The sequence below is a fragment of the Bombina bombina genome, chromosome 4 (genome assembly GCF_027579735.1).
Source record: "Bombina bombina isolate aBomBom1 chromosome 4, aBomBom1.pri, whole genome shotgun sequence".
Taxonomy (NCBI): Eukaryota; Metazoa; Chordata; class Amphibia; order Anura; family Bombinatoridae; genus Bombina; species Bombina bombina.
In genome coordinates, this window is record NC_069502.1 from 1220823775 (window position 1) to 1220839320 (window position 15546).

Sequence of the window (15546 nt, forward strand, 5' to 3'; positions counted from 1 at the left end):
ATGTTACTGTTTTACTCCTGTGTCTATAGCTCTCTTCAGACCATGTTACTGTTTTACTCCTGTGTCTATAGCTCTCTTCAGACCATGTTACTGTTTTACTCCTGTGTCTATAGCTCTCTTCAGACCATGTTACTGTTTTACTCCTGTGTCTATAGCTCTCTTCAGACCATGTTACTGTTTTACTCCTGTGTCTATAGCTCTCTTCAGACCGTGTTACTGTTTTACTCCTGTGTCTATAGCTCTCTTCAGACCGTGTTACTGTTTTACTCCTGTGTCTATAGCTCTCTTCAGACCGTGCTACTGTTTTACTCCTGTGTCTATAGCTCTCTTCAGACCGTGTTACTGTTTTACTCCTGTGTCTATAGCTCTCTTCAGACTGTGCTACTGTTTTACTCCTGTGTCTATAGCTCTCTTCAGACCGTGTTACTGTTTTACTCCTGTGTCTATAGCTCTCTTCAGACTGTGCTACTGTTTTACTCCTGTGTCTATAGCTCTCTTCAGACCGTGCTGCTGTTTTACTCCTGTGTCTATAGCTCTCTTCAGACCGTGCTACTGTTTTACTCCTGTGTCTATAGCTCTCTTCAGACTGTGCTACTGTTTTACTCCTGTGTCTATAGCTCTCTTCAGACCGTGTTACTGTTTTACTCCTGTGTCTATAGCTCTCTTCAGACTGTGCTACTGTTTTACTCCTGTGTCTATAGCTCTCTTCAGACCGTGCTGCTGTTTTACTCCTGTGTCTATAGCTCTCTTCAGACTGTGCTACTGTTTTACTCCTGTGTCTATAGCTCTCTTTAGACCGTGTTACTGTTTTACTCCTGTGTCTATAGCTCTCTTCAGACCATGTTACTGTTTTACTCCTGTGTCTATAGCTCTCTTCAGACCGTGCTACTGTTTTACTCCTGTGTCTATAGCTCTCTTCAGACCGTGTTACTGTTTTACTCCTGTGTCTATAGCTCTCTTCAGACCGTGCTGCTGTTTTACTCCTGTGTCTATAGCTCTCTTCAGACTGTGCTACTGTTTTACTCCTGTGTCTATAGCTCTCTTCAGACCGTGTTACTGTTTTACTCCTGTGTCTATAGCTCTCTTCAGACCATGTTACTGTTTTACTCCTGTGTCTATAGCTCTCTTCAGACCGTGCTACTGTTTTACTCCTGTGTCTATAGCTCTCTTCAGACCGTGTTACTGTTTTACTCCTGTGTCTATAGCTCTCTTCAGACTGTGCTACTGTTTTACTCCTGTGTCTATAGCTCTCTTCAGACCGTGTTACTGTTTTACTCCTGTGTCTATAGCTCTCTTCAGACCATGTTACTGTTTTACTCCTGTGTCTATAGCTCTCTTCAGACCGTGTTACTGTTTTACTCCTGTGTCTATAGCTCTCTTCAGACCATGTTACTGTTTTACTCCTGTGTCTATAGCTCTCTTCAGACCGTGTTACTGTTTTACTCCTGTGTCTATAGCTCTCTTCAGACCGTGTTACTGTTTTACTCCTGTGTCTATAGCTCTCTTCAGACCATGCTACTGTTTTACTCCTGTGTCTATAGCTCTCTTCAGACCGTGTTACTGTTTTACTCCTGTGTCTATAGCTCTCTTCAGACCATGTTACTGTTTTACTCCTGTGTCTATAGCTCTCTTCAGACCGTGTTACTGTTTTACTCCTGTGTCTATAGCTCTCTTCAGACTGTGCTACTGTTTTACTCCTGTGTCTATAGCTCTCTTCAGACCATGTTACTGTTTTCCTCTCTGTCACCGGAGCCAACACTTGTTGCACAATCTCAAGTGATGGGTTTGGGCCAAAGAATGCCAGTCTGTTCCTCACCTCCCTGGTGAATCTTTGTGTTACAAATAATAACTGATCATTAGAGAACAAGAGCTTTACTGCAGTTTTTATACAAAGTTTAAAAGTTTCATAACAATATTAAAATGAATAATAGTGTGTAGGATACACAGCAGGAGCTGTATATTTGTGCATTGGCTGCCTTGCTCTATAACACAAAGTGCAGAATACAGCAACAGTAGTGATCTGTGAATTAGCATTGCCACCTTTAGTTCAGGCAAATCGTGCACAGCACACTATGTATAATCGCACATAGATATTCACACTCTCTCATGCTATTAACACGCTAACACACAGACACACAGACACTAGCACTCACACACATTCCTTCTCCCTCACACACATTCCTTCTCCCTCACACACATTCCTTCTCCCTCACACACATTCCTTCTCCCTCACACACATTCCTTCTCCCTCACACACATTCCTTCTCCCTCACACACATTCCTTCTCCCTCACACACATTCCTTCTCCCTCACACACATTCCTTCTCCCTCACACACATTCCTTCTCCCTCACACACACTCATTCTCCCTCACACACATTCCTTCTCCCTCACACACATTCCTTCTCCCTCACACACATTCCTTCTCCCTCACACACATTCCTTCTCCCTCACACACATTCCTTCTCCCTCACACACACTCATTCTCCCTCACACACATTCCTTCTCCCTCACACACATTCCTTCTCCCTCACACACATTCCTTCTCCCTCACACACATTCCTTCTCCCTCACACACATTCCTTCTCCCTCACACACACTCATTCTCCCTCACACACATTCCTTCTCCCTCACACACACTCATTCTCCCTCACACACATTCCTTCTCCCTCACACACATTCCTTCTCCCTCACACACATTCCTTCTCCCTCACACACATTCCTTCTCCCTCACACACATTCCTTCTCCCTCACACACATTCCTTCTCCCTCACACACATTCCTTCTCCCTCACACACATTCCTTCTCCCTCACACACATTCCTTCTCCCTCACACACATTCCTTCTCCCTCACACACATTCCTTCTCCCTCACACACATTCCTTCTCCCTCACACACACTCATTCTCCCTCACACACATTCCTTCTCCCTCACACACATTCCTTCTCCCTCACACACATTCCTTCTCCCTCACACACATTCCTTCTCCCTCACACACATTCCTTCTCCCTCACACACATTCCTTCTCCCTCACACACATTCCTTCTCCCTCACACACACTCATTCTCCCTCACACACATTCCTTCTCCCTCACACACATTCCTTCTCCCTCACACACATTCCTTCTCCCTCACACACATTCCTTCTCCCTCACACACATTCCTTCTCCCTCACACACATTCCTTCTCCCTCACACACACACTCATTCTCCCTCACACACACACTCATTCTCCCTCACACACATTCCTTCTCCCTCACACACATTCCTTCTCCCTCACACACATTCCTTCTCCCTCACACACATTCCTTCTCCCTCACACACATTCCTTCTCCCTCACACACATTCCTTCTCCCTCACACACACACTCATTCTCCCTCACACACACTCATTCTCCCTCACACACACAAATATACTATTTCACACACAGACTCTCACACACACACCCACACAGAAAGATATTGACAAACACAGACACTATCTCGCACACAGACTCACACACAGACACACTCCCAAAAAAGGAAAGACACTGACAAAAACAGACACTCTCTCACACAGACACTTACACACACACACAGAAAGACATTGACAAACACAGACACTCTCTCTCACACACAGACTCACACACAGACATGCTCCCAAACAAGGAAAAACACATTAAGGCAGGTGTACACACTAAGGGTTAACAGGAAACCCTTGAAATAGGAGGACACAGCTGGTAGAGTTATTCTTGACAAAGGATCGTTTTGGAGAGCTGAAACGCGTAGAAAAAACCTGACCAGCTGATTGAAAACAGTCTCAGCGTGACTGCAACTTTACTCCCAGGACCGCTAAAACAGCTTTATTGCCGAAAATCCCCTTGAACATAGGGAAGCTGAACAGGCGGTAGGAGTTTAACCCACTGAAGAGGAACTACATCTTGAAGTGTGCGCGCACGAAAAAGAGGAGCCAATCCGGAACACAGACGTGACCAATCCCGGTCCACGCACACACAAACTCAGTGGAGTCGGAGCAAGCAGGTAAGCGGATAAACAATACCACCGCTACTGCTGCTGACCAAAAGACAGATTAAGTGTGCATCTATCCAAAGACTGCTTTCTCATATTGGTAGTAAGAATTGGAGACAATACTGTGGGATCCTTCATAAATTTAATACCAACGATACAGGCCTCGATCCGATATGCAGTGTCGCCCGCAAAAGCCGGCGATGCCAAATTTTGCGCTAGTTTGGTATCACATATACGGCGTAACCTAGAAGTTACGCTCGTATATTTCTGACTTCGGCCATAGTTTTTTGGCCCATAGACAGGTATACCAAACCAGCGCAGTTTGGTATCTAATATACAGCGTAAGGACTTACGTGGGGAAAATGGAGAAATCTTACTCCATTTTCACCTCACCACAAATTGCAGGCGTAGTAAGCCTTACGCTGTGTATTGGAGCCCCGTAACTCCCTAAACTAGCTGCAAAATAAAACCTAACGCATGCGCAATGTCTATCTACCTGTCAACCGCGAGCCCCGCCGCAATCCCTAATAAAGTGTTTAACCCCTAAACCGCCGCTCCCGGACCCCGCCGCCAGCTACATTATCTATTTCACCCCCTAATCTGAGCCCCCTACACCGCCGCTAGCTACATTAAATGTTTTACCCCCTAATGTGAGCCCCCTACCCCGCCGCCACCTACATTAACTATGTTACCCCCTAATATGATCCCCCTACACCGCCGCCACCTTTTTAAACTATATTAACCCCTAATGTGAGCCCCCTACACCGCCGCCACCTATATTAAATTATTAACCCCTAATCTAATCCCCCTATACTGCTGCCACCTATATTAAATTATTAACCCCTAATCTAATCCCCCTATACTGCCGCCACCTATATTAAATTATTAACCCCTAATCTAATCCCCCTATACCGCCGCCACCTATATTAAATTAATTAACCCCTAAAATACTAAAATATCCCTACCACTAAACCTAAGTCTAACCCTACAAATAGCCCTGAAAAGGGCTTTTTGCGTGGCATTACCCCAAAGTAACCAGCTCTATTGCCAGAATTGCTACAAATTCTAATAAACAGTGCACACCAACTTATCCCTGAACATGGAAAAAAGAAAAACCTCCCACTCTGCAAATGTGGATTCAGGAAATAAACACTAATCTTAAATTAGAAAGATATCACTACCTGCTCACAAACACACTAGATACGTACGCAGATTTAATGTACCTGTGGGACAACAGACCTTCATAAACATCTCAATCATTTAGGCCTTGAAGTCTATAAGCCAGTCACTACAAACGTAGGACCACTGTGAGTCTACTAATGCAAACATAACCACTATCAGACAATTAGTGGATTCATGTCTGTCCACTCCTCCTCATATAACCAGTCACGAAAAGGCCACTTAGTGTCCTCAGGCACATACAGGTTGCACCTATTATCAATTTATAAACAGAGATCATTGCATGGAAATTATTGTTGTTATTATTGTTACTATTGATATTGTTATAACTTATTACTTATTGTTCGATTATTCCTAGCCCTGTTGGATAGGAATAGAGATAGAAAGAAGAACATTTTGTTACTTTCGGACTAGTCACAGTAAACCAAGAACTTTTGCAAGGACATGCCTTTTTCTATATGAAGAAAGTTTAACGCACACATTGACTAAATGTTGTACAATGTTTTCAAGATGCCTATATTTTTCTTTCATACAACTGTACACTTGCCGATACTGTTTAATAAAAAATATTTAAAAAAAAAAAAAAAAAGTTGTACCCTTTGCCAGTGGCTAAGTTAGAGTTCTGGGAAAAAGTCCCTAAGGTTGATGGGGCTATTTCTACTCTTGCTAAGCATACTACTATTCCTATGGAAGATAGCACTTCTTTTAATGATCCTTTAGATAGGAAAATTTAATCTTATCTAAGGAAAGCTTATTTACATTCTAGTTATATTCTCAGACCTGCCATTTATATGGCTGATGTTGTGGCTGCATTAACTTTTTGGTTGGATAGCCTAGCACATCGGGAAAAAGATTCTGATTTACATAGCATTGTTAGTTTGCTTCAACATGCTAATCATTTTATCTGTGATGCTATTTTTGATATCATCAAGATTGATGCTAAATCTATGGCTATTTTAGCTATAAAAGCTCTATGGCTCAAATCATGGAGTGCTGACATGGTATCTAAATCTAGGTTACTATATCATTTCTGGGTAATAATTTGTTTGGTTCCCAGTTGGATTCTATTATTTCCACTGTGTTTTTTTCCCCCAAGATAAAAATTCTAAGGGTAAATCTAAAGCTTCTAATCGGTTTTGTTCCTTTAGTCAGAATAGAGAACAGAAAAACTATCCTTCCCCTAAGGATGAGTTGGAATAAATCCAAATCTTATAAGAAACTGAAACCAACCCCCAAGAATGCATGAAGGTGTGGCCCTCAATCCAGTTCTGCTGGTGGGGGGCAGATTGAAATTATTTCAAGACGTTTGGGCAGGTTCCGTTCAGAATCATTGGATTCAGACTATTGTCTCTCAGGGGTATCGAATAGGTTTCAGAATAAGACCTCCTGTGAGATTTTTTCTCTCACATTCCAACAAATCCTGTGAAAGTTCTGGCCTTTCTGAAGTGTTTCAGATCTAGAGATTTCAGGGGTAATTATACCAGTTCCACTTCTGGAACAGGGTCTGGGTTTTTATTCAAATCTTTTAACTGTCCCGAAGAAGGAAAATTCTTTCAAACCAGTTCTGGATCTGAAGTTTTTTTAATCAAATTGTAAGGGTCCCAACTTTCAAGATGGTGACTATAAGGACTATTCTGCCTTTTGTTCAGCAAGGTCATTACATGTCCTCAATAGACTTACAGGATGCGTATCTTCACATTCCGATTCATCCAGACCACTATCGGTTACTGAGATTCTCTTTTCAAGACAAGTATTACCAATTTGTTGCTCTCCCATTTGGCCTAGCAACAGCTCCAAGAATCTTTTCGAAGGTTCTCGGTGCCCTTATATCTTTAATCAGAGAGCAGGGTATTTCGGTGTTTCCTTATTTGGATGATATCTTGGTACTGGCTCAATCTTTTCATTTAGTAGAGTCTCACACAAATCAACTTGTGTTGTTTCTTCAAAAACATGGTTGAAGGATCAATTTACCAAAGAGTTTCTTGATTCCTCAGACAAGGGTCACCTTTTTAGGTTTCCAGATAGATTCAGTGTCCATGACTCTGTCTTTAACAGACAAGAGACAAAGGAAATTGGTTTCTGCCTGTTTAAACCTTCAGTCTCGATCATTCCCTTCATTGGCTTTGTGCAAGCAAGTTTTAGGTCTCATGACTGCAGCATCGGACGCAATCCCCTTTGCTCATTTCCATATGAGACCTCTGCAGCTTTGCATGCTGAATCAATGGTGCAGGGATTATACTCGGATATCCCAATTGATATACTTAAATCCCAACATTCAACTCTCTCTGTCCTGGTGGTTGGACCATCATCGGATTATTCAAGGGGCCTCTTTTGTTCGTCCTTCCTGGACTGCGATTTCAACAGATGCAAGTTTCACAGGTTGGGGAGCTGTCTGGGAGTCTCTGACAGCACAAGGAGTTTGGAATCCTCAAGAGGCGAGGTTATCAATCAATATTTTAGAACTCCGTGCTATTTTCAGGGCTCTTCAGGCTTGGCTTCTGTTAAAGAGAGAATCATTAATTCGTTTTCAGACAGACAATATCACAACTGTGGCATATGTCAATCATCAGGGTGGGACTCGCAGTCCTTTAGGGATGAAAGAAGTATCTCAGATACTTTCTTGGGCAGAATCCAACTCCTGCCTAATTTCTGCGATACATATCCCAGGTGTAGATAATTGGAAAGCGGATTATCTCAGTCGTCAGACTTTACATCCAGGGGAGTGGTCTCTCCATCCAGATGTATTTTCTCAGATTGTACAGATGTACATGGTGGTTTCCCTCATAAATTCTTTTAGAATTCCTAGAATTTTACAGTTTCTTCAGTATGGTTTGGATAAAGGTTTGTCTGCAACTACTTTGAAGGGTCAAATCTCTGCTCTTTCTGTTATTTCATAGAAAGATTGCTAAACTTCCTGATATTCACTGTTTTGTTTAGGCTTTGGTTCGTATCAAGCCTGTTATTAAATCAATCTCTCCTCCTTGGAGTCTTAATTTGGTTTTGAAGGCTTTGCAGGCTCCTCCTTTTGAGCCTATGCATTCTTTGGATATTGAACTACTTTCTTGGAAAGTGTTGTTCCTTTTGGCTAGCTCTTCTGCTAGAAGAGTTTCTGAATTGTCTGCTCTTTCTTGTGAGTCTCCTTTTCTGATTTTCCATCAGGATAAGGCTGTTTTGCGGACTTTGATTAAATTTCTTCCCAAGGTTGTGAATTCTAACAACATTAGTAGGGAAATTGTTGTTCCTTTCTTGTGTCCTAATCCTAAGAATACTCTTGAAAGATCTTTACATTCTTTGAATGTTGTAAGAGCTTTAAAATATTATATCGAAGCTACTAAAGATTTCAGGAAGACTTCTAGTCTATTTGTTTTTTTTTTCTGGTCCTAGGAAAGGTCAGAAAGTCTCTGCCATTTCCTTGGCATCTTGGTTAAAGCTTTTGATTCACAAGGCTTATTTGGAGGCGGGACAGTCTCCGCCTCAGAGAATTACAGCTCATTCTACTAGATCAGTCGCCACTTCCTGGGCTTTTAAGAATGAAGCTTTGGTTGATCAGATTTGCAAAGCAGCAACTTGGACTTCTTTGCATACATTTACTAAATTTTACCATTTTTATGTATTTGCTTCCTCTGAAGCAGTCTTTGGTAGAAAAGTTCTTCAGGCAGCTGTCTTAGTTTGATTCTTCTGCCCACTCTTTTTTTGGTGGTTATGATTTTTGTATAAAAGCACAATTATTTTTCCAGTTCCTCTTTTTGTATGCTTTTTTACTCCTTTCTTTATCACCCCACTACTTGGCTATTATTTAAACTGAATTGTGGGTGTGGTAAGGGGTGTAAATATAGGCATTTTGAGGTTTGGGAAACTTTGCCCCTCCTGGTAGGATTGTATATCCTATACGTCACTAGCTCATGGACTCTTGCCAATATAAAAGAAATTAATTTATCAGGTAAGTTCTTACATAAATTATGTTTTTATGTTGTTACAACTAGAATGGGTCACGGCTAAATGTAGTAAATCAGATGTCCCTGTACAGAGACAAATGTTTTGTTTTTATGCTTATGAGGTTGTCGCTGTCTATAAATAAAGCAGTGGGAGTTTTATTTATCAGCTAATGAGCAGTCAGTTGTGTGCACTTCATTTTAGCCTTAAAATCAAAGCACCTTTACTTTTAGTTTTATAATTTGTTTAGCTTTTTATTTTATTGATGGCGCTCTACAGTGTGCACAGTAGAAATATTTAGTTTACTGTTACTCTAAATACAAAACTAATGATTTCCCCCTTTCACCAGCAGTAAGATCACAACCTCTTGTTCTGGTATGTGGCCACTGAAGCAGATTACGGGTCCAATAAGATAAAGAACAAATTACACTAAGTGGTGAGATTAGTGGTGAGTGCTGGTGATTAAATAGTTTACCAGCCCTCTCCCTGATAATGACAGATACATATGTATACCCATAATATTCCTATTGGCTGGGGCATCAAATGACCTCATACAGTGAGTCTGCTCTTTAAGGGACCACATACCTGTGCTTGTAAACATGCTTCAGTAACGTGATCACTGCTATGTGCCAATATGGCTTGTTTACATGCGTATGACTGCCATACATAGTGACCTGGCACATGCATCAGGGGAATATGGCCATACACCCAGCTTACCACTAAACTGGCAGGGAGCTGTGTGCTTATTAAGTTACTGTACAGCCAGAGATCACTTTGTGAAATGTATAAATGCTTATATGCCTTTATCTGAGGGTGTGACTTTCATTTTAAGGTTACAAGGCTCACTGTGCTATAATGTCCTGTCACACGTATGAAAGAGCAGTGTTTAAACAGAACTTGGTAACATTTGACCTAAATGTGTGACACATCGGTCCTGGTTCTCAGACTGTGGTCACATCTGCTGATGTCTTTCTATACAGGTGACTGTTGGCTGCTTGCGGCTATCGGATCTCTGACCCTGAACGAGGATCTCCTGCACAGAGTGGTCCCACACGGCCAAAGCTTCCAAGAGGACTACGCTGGAATATTTCACTTCCAGGTACCAAAATGCTCTACTGCACCTTCATCCTTGCCCCCCAGTGAGTCCTTACTGCCTGCTCTCCAAGCGTCAATGCCACACAGGGACAGGAACTCCTCTAGATTCATAAAGCTCAAGTACCCTCCATGTCCTCTCTCTATGCTCACTAATTTGTATGTTCTACACAAGGGCCTGATGTTTTGATGCTCTCTGGCCTGAAGAGATTATCTAAGTAGTTAGTATTGTAAGGTTATGTTCATAGAAAAAATATGGATATTGCGTCCTCTTAAAATAAATAGTATTGTGATTTACCACTAAGAAGTTTTAGAATGTCTGTCTGTTTTTCCCACTATGCAGGTTCTGGGTGTGAAGAAGAGACTCATAGATTAAATTATAAGGTTTTATAAAATATTTCTCTCCATGCCAACAAGATTTTCATCATTGGGTCCCAAGACTTTGTATATGAGTGAAGTAAGTCTGTAAAAGGGCTCACAGTTTAAGTAAAGTATATGGATCTGTCTTTACAACATGGCAGCAGGATTTCCAAGATGGCTGTCATAGTTGTACTGAAACACCTTTCACCATATTAATAGAGGAAGGCTGTGCAAGTGTATATCTACTGGTATAGACTGACCATAAGGCAAGTGGCTCCTATCACCATATTAGTAGAGGAAAGCTGTGCAAGTGTATATTTTTACTGGTACAGACTGACCATGAGGCAAGTGGCTCCTATCACCATATTAGTAGAGGAAAGCTGTGCAAGTGTATATCTACTGGTACAGACTGACTATAAGGCAAGTGGCTCCTATCACCATATTAGTAGAGGAAGGCTATGCAAGTGTATATCTACTGGTACAGACTGACTATGAGGCAAGTGGCTCCTATCACCAATCACCATATTAGTTTAGGAAAGCTGTGCAAGTGCATATCTACTGGTACAGACTGACCATAAGGCAAGTGGCTCCTATCACCATATTAGTAGAGGAAAGCTGTGCAAGTGTATATTTCTACTGGTACAGACTGACCATGAGGGAAGTGGCTCCTATCACCATATTAGTAGAGGAAGGCTGTGCAAGTGTATATCTACTGGTATAGACTGACCATAAGGCAAGTGGCTCCTATCACCATATTAGTAGAGGAAGGCTGTGCAAGTGTATATCTACTGGTACAGACTGACCATGAGGCAAGTGGCTCCTATCACCATATTAGTTTAGGAAAGCTGTGCAAGTGCATATCTACTGGTACAGACTGACCATAAGGCAAGTGGCTCCTATCACCATATTAGTAGAGGAAGGCTGTGCAAGTGTATATTTCTACTGGTACAGACTGACCATAAGGCAAGTGGCTCCTATCACCATATTAGTAGAGGAAGGCTGTGCAAGTGTATATCTACTGGTACAGACTGACCATGATGCAAGTGGCTCCTATGACCATATTAGTAGAGGAAAGCTGTGCAAGTGTATATCTACTGGTACAGACTGACCATAAGGCAAGTGGCTCCTATCACCATATTAGTAGAGGAAGGCTGTGCAAGTGTATATCTACTGGTACAGACTGACCATGATGCAAGTGGCTCCTATCACCATATTAGTAGAGGAAAGCTGTGCAAGTGTATATCTACTGGTACAGACTGACTATAAGGCAAGTGGCTCCTATCACCATATTAGTAGAGGAAGGCTGTGCAAGTGTATATCTACTGGTACAGACTGACTATAAGGCAAGTGGCTCCCATCACCATATTAGTAGAGGAAGGCTGTGCAAGTGTATATCTACTGGTACAGACTGACTATAAGGCAAGTGGCTCCCATCACCATATTAGTAGAGGAAAGCTGTGCAAGTGTATATCTACTGGTACAGACTGACTATAAGGCAAGTGGCCCCTATCACCATATTAGTAGAGGAAGGCTTTGCAAGTGTATATCTACAGGTACAGACTGACCATAAGGCAAGTGGCTCCTATCACCATATTAGTAGAGGAAAGCTGTGCAAGTGTATATCTACAGGTACAGACTGACTATAAGGCAAGTGGCTCCTATCACCATATTAGTAGAAGAAGGCTGTGCAAGTGTATATCTACTGGTATAGACTGACCATGAGGCAAGTGGCTCCTATCACCATATTAGTAGAGGAAGGCTGTGCAAGTGTATATCTACTGGTCCTATCCTATTGCTCATGTGTGCTGCCTGTAAACAGCCATAGCCTTTGCCTTGGCGCTCAGTGAGATCGTTGCACCACTTATTTATCTCTCTGCACATATATACTGCTTATAACATTCGCTAATGGTGTTGAGTGAGATTAATGCTGTTTTATCCAGTTATATATTTCATTAGTGTTTTTTACAAGCCTCAGAATGATATCTTATTTGGTTGCTAGGTAACCTGACCCTTCTGCCGCAGGTCACAGCGATGACACATCTCACTAACTACCTACGTGCTTTATGATCATCTCACCTGTTATGCTTCATAAGCCCTGGCGCATTACTCTTAGCTCTGAGTCCATCACTATTATACCTGCTAAACAAGGCACAACTCATGTTATGGCATATGTACGTACAACCAGATCTATTGGCTGTGTTTTTTCTATGAACTAATCTTCTGATTGTTCTGTTACAAGTGTGGTCTGTAATTGTATTTGTTTCAGAAGCTGGAATCCTGAGATCACAATGATAGTGATAGATATTGCCTAGATTTGTAAAGCGGATCCTGTTCTAGGGTGCACAGACATTCTTAATGTTCTGTCTGAGCAAGCTCACAGGGCATTACTGCTAAATCACATGGTCAGTAATAGATACGTTTGTTCATTTGAATCAGATTTGGTGACTGTAAATGAAGAAAGGAGATAAAATCCTTCACTGATCCATCAAAGCTAAATGGATCTTAGCCCACAACAGATTCATTAAAGGGACACTATACCCACAAGTTTTCTTTAATGATTCAGATAGAGCATTTTAAGCAACTTTCTAATTTATAACTATTCACATTTTTTGTTCTCTTTCTATCTTTATTTTAAAAGCAGGAATGTAGGAGCAGGCCCAATTTAGGTTATGCACCCTGGATAGGGTTTGCTTATTGGTTGCTACATTTAGCCATCAATAAGCAAGCATAACCCAGATTCTGAACCAAAAATGTGCAAGCTCCTAAGCTTTACATTCCTGCTTTTTTTTTTTTTTTAAATAAAGATACCAAGAGAACAAAGAAAATTTGATAATAGGAGTAAAATAGAAAGTTGCTTAAAATTACTGCTCTATTTGATTCCTAAAAAAAAATTGGCTTTAGTGTCCCTTTAAGTTTAGTTACGTGCACTAAAATCTGAAATACATTTATTGGTAAATTGCTTCCAGTAATGCTCAGTAATTTGCATTTAAAAAATAAGTGTTGCGTTTTAGTGACCATAAAGCAATGCGTGTTGCATAAATATATACATACACTGACTTTACATATATAAATATATACATACACTGACTTTACTGTATATAAATATATACATATATAAATATATACATACACTGACTTTACCGTATATAAATATATACATATATAAATATATACATACACTGACTTTACCGTATATAAATATATACATACACTGACTTTACCGTATATAAATATATACATATATAAATATATACATACACTGACTTTACCGTATATAAATATATACATACACTGACTTTACCGTATATAAATATATACATACACTGACTTTACCGTATATAAATATATACATATATAAATATATACATACACTGACTTTACCATATATAAATATATACATACGCTGACTTTACCATATATAAATATATACATATACTGACTATATCATATATAAATATATACATATATAAATATATACATACACTGACTTTACCATATATAAATATATACATACACTGACTTTACCGTATATAAATATATACATACACTGACTTTACTGTATATAAATATATACATATATAAATATATACATACACTGACTTTACATATATAAATATATACATACATAAATATATACATACGCTGACTTTACCATATATAAATATATACATATGCTGACTTTACCATATATAAATATATACATATACTGACTATATCATATATAAATATATACATATATAAATATATACATACACTGACTTTACATATACAGCTGTTGCTGTTTTTTGCACCTGTTCTACAACCTGTTTTTGCACTATTGTGCTTACCACTTTTTAATCTATCTTGTATGATTTTAACAAGTTTGGAATAAAATTGAACTTTTATATATCTGTGGGCTTGGAGCGCTTATTTTTCCCTACATTGGATGGACCATAAATATATACATACACTGACTTTACCGTATATAAATATATACATACATATATAAATATATACATACACTGACTTTACCGTATATAAATATATACATAAATATATACATACACTGACTTTACCGTATATAAATATATACATAAATATATACATACACTGACTTTACCGTATATAAATATATACATACATAAATATATACATACACTGACTTTACCATATATAAATATATACATATATAAAAATATACATACACTGACTTTACCATATATAAATATATACATACACTGACTTAACCATATATAAATATATACATACACTGAATTTACCATACTGTATATAAATATATACATATATAAATATATACATACACTGACTTAACCATATATAAATAAATACATACACTGAATTTACCATACTGTATATAAATATATACATATAGAAATATATACATACACTGATTTTACCATATATAAATATATACATATATACATATATAAATATATACATACACTGACTTTTCCATATATAAATATATACATACACTGACTTTACCATATATAAATATATACATACGCTGACTTTACCATATATAAATATATACATATATAAATATATACATACACTGACTTTACCATATATAAATATATACATACACTGACTTTACCATATATAAATATATACATACACTGACTTAACATATATAAATATATACATACATTGAGTTTACCATACTGTATATAAATATATACATATATAAATATATACATACACTGCCTTTACCATATATAAATATATACATATATACATACACTGACTTTACCATATATAAATATATACATATATAAATATATACATACACTGACTTTACCATATATAAATATATACATACGCTGACTTTACCATATATAAATATATACATACGCTGACTTTACCATATATAAATATATACATATATAAATATATGCATACACTGACTTTACCATATATAAATATATACATACACTGACTTTACCATATATAAATATATACATACACTGACTTTACA

General features: G+C 38.8%; 1 protein-coding gene across 1 annotated transcript in view; it reads left to right on the plus strand.

Annotated features, from left to right (window-relative positions):
- CAPN11 (calpain 11) overlaps positions 1-15546 on the plus strand; it is a 143141-nt gene that overhangs the window by 3108 nt on the left and 124487 nt on the right. Inside the window, exon 3 of the mRNA XM_053712737.1 lies at positions 10097-10215. Coding sequence (XP_053568712.1) covers positions 10097-10215 — 119 coding nt within the window. The remainder of the gene's footprint in view (positions 1-10096; positions 10216-15546) is intronic.